The 9,048-nt window shown below is 35.8% G+C and overlaps 1 protein-coding gene and 1 long non-coding RNA gene across 4 annotated transcripts in view; one reads left to right on the top strand and one right to left on the bottom strand.

The window, feature by feature from the left end:
* The window catches only part of LOC111465793, a 25,334-nt gene extending 17,841 nt beyond the window's left edge, over positions 1 to 7,493 (bottom strand). Inside the window, exon 1 of the long non-coding RNA XR_002714286.1 lies at positions 7,358 to 7,493. This is a non-coding gene — a long non-coding RNA (uncharacterized LOC111465793). The remainder of the gene's footprint in view (positions 1 to 7,357) is intronic.
* Positions 1 to 8,472, top strand: part of LOC111465791 (26S proteasome regulatory subunit RPN13) — a 13,333-nt gene extending 4,861 nt beyond the window's left edge. Inside the window, exons 2-14 of one of the 3 annotated variants that reach the window (XM_023110312.1) lie at positions 1,094 to 1,163; positions 1,533 to 1,625; positions 2,807 to 2,866; positions 3,536 to 3,574; positions 4,077 to 4,151; positions 4,246 to 4,312; positions 4,809 to 4,890; positions 6,288 to 6,352; positions 6,446 to 6,472; positions 7,500 to 7,594; positions 7,665 to 7,742; positions 7,840 to 7,894; positions 8,135 to 8,472. In XM_023110312.1, coding sequence (XP_022966080.1) covers positions 1,563 to 1,625; positions 2,807 to 2,866; positions 3,536 to 3,574; positions 4,077 to 4,151; positions 4,246 to 4,312; positions 4,809 to 4,890; positions 6,288 to 6,352; positions 6,446 to 6,472; positions 7,500 to 7,594; positions 7,665 to 7,742; positions 7,840 to 7,894; positions 8,135 to 8,259 — 831 coding nt within the window. In that variant the 5' untranslated portion in view covers positions 1,094 to 1,163; positions 1,533 to 1,562 and the 3' untranslated portion in view covers positions 8,260 to 8,472. The remainder of the gene's footprint in view (positions 1 to 1,093; positions 1,164 to 1,532; positions 1,626 to 2,806; positions 2,867 to 3,535; positions 3,575 to 4,076; positions 4,152 to 4,245; positions 4,313 to 4,808; positions 4,891 to 6,287; positions 6,353 to 6,445; positions 6,473 to 7,499; positions 7,595 to 7,664; positions 7,743 to 7,839; positions 7,895 to 8,134) is intronic. The other 2 variants (XM_023110310.1, XM_023110309.1) reach the window with 2 other exon arrangements.
* Positions 8,473 to 9,048: the final 576 nt, after the last annotated feature.

Genomic DNA, 9,048 nt, shown 5'->3' with positions numbered 1-9,048 from the left:
CCCCCCCCCCCCCCCTTAAGCTTCAAACATGGCCCTTATGAAGGAAGTCCGGTTAACAATTAGGGATAGAAAGACTTTACGAAGATGTTTAGTATATCATTTGATAGAGGCTTGTCATGGGGTTGGCATGAGGCAGCTAATGTTGCTATTTCTAAATTCTTGCGTGGAGATAGATTTAAATTTTGGGAAGATGCGTGGATCGACCAAGTTCCTTTGAGGGTTAGTATTCCTGACCTCTATGCAATGTCAAATAAAAAAGAAATCTTTGATTGTTGGGACAGGGAGAATCAAGCTTGGAGCCTAGGCTTTAGGAGAGGTTTCCTCGATAGAGAATTAAACAGGTGGGTAATCCTGATACAAAAAGTGTGATTGGGGAATGATGTTGATTGAATTCTTTGGACCATGGAGGGATCGGGAAAGTTCTCAAGTAAACTGGCCTTTCAAAATCTCTTCCGTAATTCTTCTATGGACAATACAGCCTTGACTAGCTTGATTTGGAGACACAAAAGTTCAAAGAAAATTATGATCTTTCTTTGGTCCTTGGCTTTTAGAAGTCTAAATACAGATGACTGACTACAAAGGAAGTGTAGAGTTTAGTCCCTTATGGTTAAAGGATGGCGAGTCTATTGATCATCTTTTCCTTCATTGTGATTTTGTGTATTGGTAATGGAATTACCTAGTTGGGCTGCTGGGAATATCCTTTGACCTCGCTCAAAAAGTGGATGATTGACTCATGGAAGGCCTAAATGCTTGGAATTTGCAAAGGAAAACAAAGGTAGTCGGTAGCTGTGCTACTTGTGGAAAGGAAGAAATGCTAGAACCTTTGAAGATAAGCTCTTATGTTATGATTTTCTTCGTACTCATGTACAAAATATATCCTCTTGGTGGATTACACTACACAGAAAATTATTTGTAATTATAGTTTGTTGGGGATCACATATGACTGGCGGCTCTTATGATGTAGTTTTTGCGAGGGGGTTCTCTCTGCCCTTAACCCCTAGGCTGTACTAGCCTTTCTTTGGGATTTATGCCTTTACTGTTTCTTATTAAAAAATGGTTTGAAGGGAAACTGAAGGTGCTTTGTTGAATGCAGTTAAGGCATTGTTGTGACGTGAGGATTGAATTTTGGAAGGAACAATAGGATTTTTTGAACAAGTTTAGGGGTTAGTAAGTGTTGGTATTCTCTTTTCCTTTCCTTTTCTTTAAAAAAATTATTCCCCCTTTTTAATTAATTCAAACTTGCATGTTTTTTTAAACTCCAATTGACTAGAGTAACTTTATACCTTCTCTTTCAATAAGAAGTGTCTCCATAAAAAGAAGTAGAAGAAGAAAGCAAGAAAGAAAGGAAGGACGAAGGAATGGAACGAAAAAAGAAAATTGCTCACATCATAGCTTGGATCAATACCCTTTCTCTTGGAAATATAATACAATGATTCTGGATACAGTCTATTAGAATTATATATATTTATAGTCATATTCTTTATTTTGAGCCAACATTTTATTTGTTTCAAACTAACTGATTCTTGTGGCAGGAAATACTTTTGGAATTTCGTGCTGGAAAAATGTGTTTTGAAGGAAAAAGGGTTATGCCTGATACACGTAAAGGACTTGTTCGTATTGGAAGGGTGAGTTTGAATTTTTACATGTTTACATAAATCTTTTTGTTATGTGTTAATTGTGGAATATCCTCGTAGCGGCATTAGCAAAATGTATATTACTCAAAAGAGAGATCCTCATTAAAAAAATTTCCTAAGTTGCTGCTCTCTATCTTGATGACATAGAATGCATAATCACCTCTTTTCCCACTGCTTGTTCATGCAAAGGCTGCTGTGTCTGTTGGACATCTTTAATCTTGAAGTGTGCACCTCTTTTCATTCCAGCATTGTCCAGAGCACTTATTTACTGGTCGCCTTTTTAAACGTGGGTTAACTTGGTGGTCATAGAGGGTCAGGTAAATAATAGAAGGTATATAGGAAATAGGTTCAAGCTGTGGCGGCCACCAGCTTAAGATTTAATATCATGACAATTAACTTGGCAACCAAATGTAGTAGGGTCAAGTGGTTATCCCATAAGAATAGTCAGGGTGTGGGCAAGTTGGTCTGAACACTCACGAATATCTAATTAAAAAATTTCAAAATTTTTTTGTAATTTTCATGGCTCCTCGTCTCTTTGGGAGGATCAAGTCCTAAGACTTTCTATGATTTGTTCCACGTCTTTTGCTACCGAGGTTGTTTGTAATAGACTTTTGGTTTTTGTTTGGTTCAGGTATCAATTCTTTGTTATTTGATAGAGGAAATCACCTTGAGTCTGCCATTTTTAGATTAAGGACATTTGTTTTTATTGAATATTGCTTATTGTGGCAAGCCTACGTTTTTATAGTTTGTGGTTTATATATATGGTTGGGAAGAAGTTGACAAACTTTTTCAAGTTTAGATGCATTGTAAGAAGACGGGTTTGGTGCATCTTAATGCATCTCTTTGATTTCAGAATTCAGAACTTTTTTCTTGTAATTTATGACCGTCAGTTGGGATCCTTATTTTTTAGGTAATTGTTTTCTTTTTGTTTCCTTCCGTTGGTTTGTCCTTTGTTTTTGTTGACATTCCGCCCCCTAATTTAAAGAAAGACGGTTTTCTCTCTAAAGAGAAAAAAGAATAGGGAAGGGGAGGTAGAAGCATACTTGTAAGAATAGCTTTTCCCCCTTGTTATACAATAGTCGATCTGTTAAGTTACTTCTAGTTGAACCTAAACCTCCACCAGTTAAAACTAATTTCTCTCTTTGAACCCTGTGTTATCTTTTCTATGTCAGGGTGAGGAGGGATTGCTGCACTTTCAGTGGCTTGACCGAACGCAAAATGTCATTGAAGATGTATCCTGATCACTTGTGTCAATTGTCAATTCTTCGTGTTTGGTTAATGCATATACCTTTCTGTAGACTATTTCCGTTGATTATTAAATTAAGAATGTGTGGTTTTCATCCTAATATTTGATTCACTTGACTTTTGAAGGCTTATCCCCACTAGAGAAAAGGACAAAAGATAAAAGACAATCTGAAAAGCTTCATACTTCACGATGAAATATTATGATTTTTTATATATCATAGTTGAATGTTATAGAAAGACAATGAACTAAACTCGCCTATTATTAGGAACAAACTCTTATTAATGTGAGTAGATATTCGGCTGTGACTCTTTCTGCAAGCAGTGGAAATGATTTCTGAGTTTAATTTAACTTATAATATATTAAATTTTTTTTTGTGTGTTTTGTCATGGACTGGTTGTTACATTCTGTTGCACAGATGGTTTTTGTTTACCGTTGACAGCATCATCACTCTATATTAGTATATTTATTAAAGTTGATGTTTCAATGGACAGTGTATTCTTCTTTCCAAACATAAGGCTGGCGCAAAGTAATAAGATCATATTCATTATATCATTGCATTGCACTCTTCTCTATTCCTCAGCTATGACTTTTTTCTGTTGTTACCAGTTTGCTAGCTAGATATTTTTTTTATTTTCCTTAATACAAGGTATCAAAGGACCAGATTGTTTTTCCTGATGAAGCAGTTTTTGAGAAGGTGTGTAATACTCTCTCTCTCTCTCTCTTTTATTTTTTTATTTTCTTAAAGAAGTACTTGTAGTGGAGAAATAGAAAGATCTATATAAAGGGGGAAAAGGGGCAGTAAGAGTGGCTTCCAATCAAGCAATAACTGTGAACAAAGAAAATTACCATCCTTGTCTGCAGTTAGATACACAGAGGGATATATTAAAATTTCTTCCATCCCTCTAGTCTCATCAAAGACCTCCGAGAACACTTCTATAATGAACTTCGTCCCTAACATTTATGCTGAAAAGTTCAAACAACTAGTCTCCCACTTCTATGGTTGCAAGCATTGAGCAGAGAGGTGATCAATATTTTCCTTGTTATAAACAAACACACATGCACTGATTGAACTAGGTGGGGTATCTTTGAATCCACTTGTTAGTTAGCATTGAGATTTCTAGAGAACACAATGACCAAACAAAATTTTCAATCTTATTTGGCTCCAAGGTTAAACTTGTAGTTTTTCTCTGCTTCAGGTTAATCAAGCGTCAGGAAGAGTTTACTTATTGAAGTTTAAAACAGATGACAGGAAATTCTTCTTTTGGATGCAGGTCTGATCTGTGATTACTTTTTATCCTTTGAGAGAATTGACTTATATTCTACTATTTTTGCAATTCTGACCAACGTTAGATAAACTGTAACTAGGAGCCCAAAGCTGAAGATGACCAGCAGTTGTGTATCTCCGTTAATGACTACATTAATCGGCCACTGGGTACGTCCTGATTATTGTAGTTGTTTGACTATCTGCTGATTAAACCTTGCATAATAAATTGCTAACCAGTTATACTGGGTCAAGTGCAGGCTAGTATTTGTGGTTTTCTGTGACATGCATACATTCACACAAGACACGCTCATATTACTGAATGTTCTACCACTTAATTTACTGTGTCCAAAGTGTCTTTATTTTTTAACGATTATTGTTAATGTATACGAACCAAAATAAACCTGAAAAACGGATAAAGAAACAACATAAGTATATTTTGGAAATTGTCTCACTGACTGGCGTCCTCATTGCATATAGAGAGTCGAATATTAATGCCGACATTAAAATATGGCGTAATAGTTTCTTTAGAATGAAGTTCATCCATAATGGAAATTGAATAGCATGTGTGCTGGATTGAATTGTTTGGTTTTGACTGCACAAGATCCCGGACGAGCTACATATGTTGGCCCACCCCTTTACTTCCATCTTTGTTTTTGTTGCTCAGAGTTTCTTGAGGAAGAACAATCTGTTGCTTCCACTCCTCTGCAAGTTTCAGAAGGCACAGTCGAAGAAAATATCCCATCAAGGTATAGCATTGATCGACCTCTGTTTTTGGTTTGATTAATTTTTTTTGAAACCCTTTTGAGGCTTCAAATGGGTTTTATTTGGGTGGTACTATCCCTGGCTGCATTTTTCAAGCATGACATAGTTGAAGAAAAATATCCCTTTGGCAAAAACCTGATTTTCTTTAATGATTCTTTTGATTCTTCAAATAGGTTGGTGGTAATACCAACCTATTTGAATGATCAAAAAAATCATTTTTTTTTAAAGAAATTGATAGAGATAGATTTCTAATTATGGGAAAAGGGTCATCTGATCTTCTGATCTTTAGGCATTCAATTGAAATGTAATTTCTAATGATTACTAGGCGGATAGATCTCTTTTGTGGAAGAAGACTGCGTATGACTTTTAAGAGTTGTGTTTTTTAGCAGAACACTTTTTCTTTAAGCACGTTAGGAAGAAGTATTAATGAAGTGCATTCATTAAATGGACTTTTTAGGTAAAATTGTTTATGAATGTGAACTAATCAATGGGACAATTTTAAAATTTGCAAAGTACTTCTTGGGTTGCTAAGTAATGTCACGAGGGTTTATATTCAAAGTGGACAATGTCATACCATGGTAGTGATAGTGGAGGATCTGTTGACCCAAACACCTTCAACTACAAAATAAAATGACATGATTTAGAAAAAAAGACTTTGATGTGTAATTATGTTGAATGTGTCACTCATTGAAAGCAATGGCACCAATTTATGAACTCATAATTTGAAAGAGAGAACTTCTTTTCTTTTTTTTTAAAAAAAAGTGTAATAATACAGATACACTAAAAGAAAAAGGAAAAAAAAGCAAGAGACATTTAGCCATTATTGCTTTTCTTCTAAACTAATGAGCTATTTGAAAATAGTTTAACCTCATCGCTTGTTAGAAGCTAGTTAAAAATAGTTTGAACAATAGTTCTTGATTATTTTGGAATGGTTTTTTTTTTCAGACATTAAACATATTTTTGTCTCAGTCTGATGTTTCCATATCTATGCTGGATGAGTTTCTTCTTCAGTCGTCCTTTTGTGATAAGGGTCATTTTTTGTGGTTTGTGGGTGTTCGTTCTATTTTGTGGAGTTTTTGCTTGAGAGAAACAATTATACTTTAAAAGGGTTTGAGAGGTCTAAGGGGAGAAAGTTTGAGCCCATGTTAGGTTAAATGTTCTCTTTGGGCTTTGGTGTTGAGGAGTTTTCTAATTATTCCTTAAACCCTATTTTTTGAGCCTTGAGGGTGTATGGCTACGTTTGATTAGAACTTTGGGATGTGTTCTATGAAAAGTCCCCTACTGTATACTTCAATAGAATATTTTCCCTTGTCTTTTTGTTGGTGTTTTTTTTCATTAGCTAAAACTTTTGACACTCAATTTTAATGTCATGACATTGAAGCTCCTCACTACGGCCAGTGAAGTTGGAAGACCTGCAAAGAATTTTAAGTAACATTGAGTCTTCTGGTACACGATTCTACCCTCAAAACATGTTCTGATGCCCTTTTTTCCTTTTGATCACTCCGAACTCTAATAATTTTGTGCTGGTTTTGAACTCTGCAGACATCGATGTTGATCCAGATGCGGGTAATAAGTTGCATTTAAAATTTCTTGACATTTCTTGTTTCATGTTTACATGGTAGCACTTATCTTGAAGAATTCTTCCCCTTGGCAGATATATATATATTATAGATATTCAACCAATTTTTTTGTCTAGATCAGAAAACTATCTCATTAATAAATAGAATTTTTGAGACACAAGGCTACCAAATTATAGGGGAATCCTATCCTTTGGGTATAAAATCATATAATGGTTAAAAGACTCAAAAACTACAAAAGTGTCTGTAGGTAAACAACGAATGAGCGAACCTAAGATTAGTAGTTAAGGCATCTCGACCTCTCCTAAAGGGTGTAGGTTCAAATTCCTGCTCCTTAGGAAGGAAGGAAAAAATAATAAATAATGATACTACAATGTAGCGGTGAGATCCCACATCAGTTGGGGAGGCGAAGAAAGCATTCTTTATAAGGGTGTGAAAACTTCTCTCTAGCATGCATTTTAAAAACCATGAGGGGAAGCCTGAACAGAAAAGTCCAAAGAGGACAATATCTGCTAGCGATGGAGTCAGACACTGGACGATGTGCCAATGAGGAGGCGGAGCATCAAAGAGCGGTGGACACGAGGTGGTTTGCCAACAAGGACGCTAGGCCCCAAAAGGGGTGGATTGGGGGTCCCACATCGATGGGAGAAGGGAATGAGTGCCATGGAGGACGCTGGGCCCCAAACGGGGTGGATTGTGAGATCTCACATTGGTTGGGGAGACGAACAAAGCATTTTTTACAAGGGTGTGGAAACCTCTCCCTAGCAGATGCGTTTTAAAAACCTTGAAGGGAAGCCCGAAAGGGAAAGCCCAAAGAGGACATTTTCTATTAGTGGTGGGCTTGGGCTTGGGCTGTTACAGTAGCCATAAAAACTCAATTCGTGAATGCATCTAATGGCATTCAACTTCCTCCATAGAACCTTAGCTCTACGTTAGAAAGTTGCCTTAACTCTCTACTTTTCTTGTGTACTCTGTTTCCCTGGATTTATGTTGAACCTCCGTGATGATGGATGTAGGTTTTGGATTAGGAGATTTATTGAAGCCTGATCTGATAATGCCATTGTTGGAAACATTGCCATTGGAACAGAGTTTAGCATCGTATTTACCAGAGGTATACACCACTTGGTTATTTGATCCTTTGTTATACTTTTATTCATTATTCAATTATATTCTGAATGCAGGGTCCATGGTCTCCTGAGGATATATTGGAACTGTTACAAAGTCCACCTTTCCGTCAACAAGTAGATTCGTTTACTTACGTAAGAATCTAAACTCTGGATTTTCGTTTCGAATGTATAAATTGGCGATCAAATTTGATAATCTTTACCCCATTTTTTGGTGTTGATGTTTTTGTAGGTTCTTCGGACTGGACAGATAGATTTGTCTCAGTTTGGGATAGACCCGAGCAAATGTAAGTAGATTGTGCTTTGAAAGGCCTCAAGTTTTTTCAATAAATGTCATGTTAAGTGTTTTCTAAAGAAAAAATGAAACTCATGGTAAAGAAATTTGAGAAAACAAACACAATTTTTCAAAACCAAATGGTTATCGAACATGCCCATGACACGAGGATCTCAATATTTCGGTTGTGAAGATCCTTTTCTTGCTGTTCTAAAAAATTGTGATACTTAAAAGATTCTCGAATTTCTTGCAGATAAATTTACGGTGTTGTCTTTTCTCGAGGCCCTCGAGGATTCTGTTTCAAAAATGTCGAATTCTGAGGCGGGGCAAGATGAGAAGGATGTAAGATCTGAATCCAACCTCATGGATGAATCATAGAGTAGGAAGATATTGGGATTCTGTGTTTGCTTATGGGTTACCATTCTCATTGTTTACTATTTTGGCACAGAAAAAGGTTGTTTTGACAATTTCCTGTACTTTCTTATATACACTTACACAGAGGAACTTAGATCTCCTTTTGAAGAACAAGTAATTGGAATCTTATATATATGATACGTGACAATAATCTTAGTTTCATATTGTTAATCTCTAAAGTCTTGAGTTTTTGGAGAATTCCATTATATTATAGTTTCACTATTTTTAATCAATTTTTTTTCTTTCAAATTAAACTTTGTCATATTTTTCTTATTTCTAATCGAAGTTAAAGTTAAATAAATAGAAATGTCACGGTCGTGTTTGTCCAAAAGATGTTGCCTATGGCCGCATGATAGATGTTGAAGTCTTGCTTGTTTGAGGCGGTTGATAGAGACATCAACCAATTGAATGGGGGAGGATGTCACGGTCATGCTTGTCCAAGGCGTGTTGTCTATGGGTGCATGACAGATATCTTGGTCTTGTTTGTTCAGGATGTGTTGTCCATGGTTGCATATGCTCGTTCTAATTCCCTTTTACATGCTTTCATTCCAATCTCCTTTTACATGCTCGTTCCAAAATTTAAAATGCCTCAATACTATTTCATATTGAGGCATTTAAAATTTTTTATGGTGTATTATACAGATTCAAATCCGAATACTACAATTTAACCTAAATTTCCAAAAAAACTCCTATTTGTTATAAATTTTAATAAAGTTTTAGGTTTTTTTTTGGGGGGGGGGGGGGGGAAGAAAA

This window comes from Cucurbita maxima, unplaced genomic scaffold (assembly GCF_002738345.1).
Source record: "Cucurbita maxima cultivar Rimu unplaced genomic scaffold, Cmax_1.0 Cma_Scf00029, whole genome shotgun sequence".
NCBI classification, from domain to species: domain Eukaryota; kingdom Viridiplantae; phylum Streptophyta; class Magnoliopsida; order Cucurbitales; family Cucurbitaceae; genus Cucurbita; species Cucurbita maxima.
The sequence above is the reverse complement of the archived record's forward strand: the minus strand, read 5'-3'. Positions and strand labels throughout refer to the sequence as shown.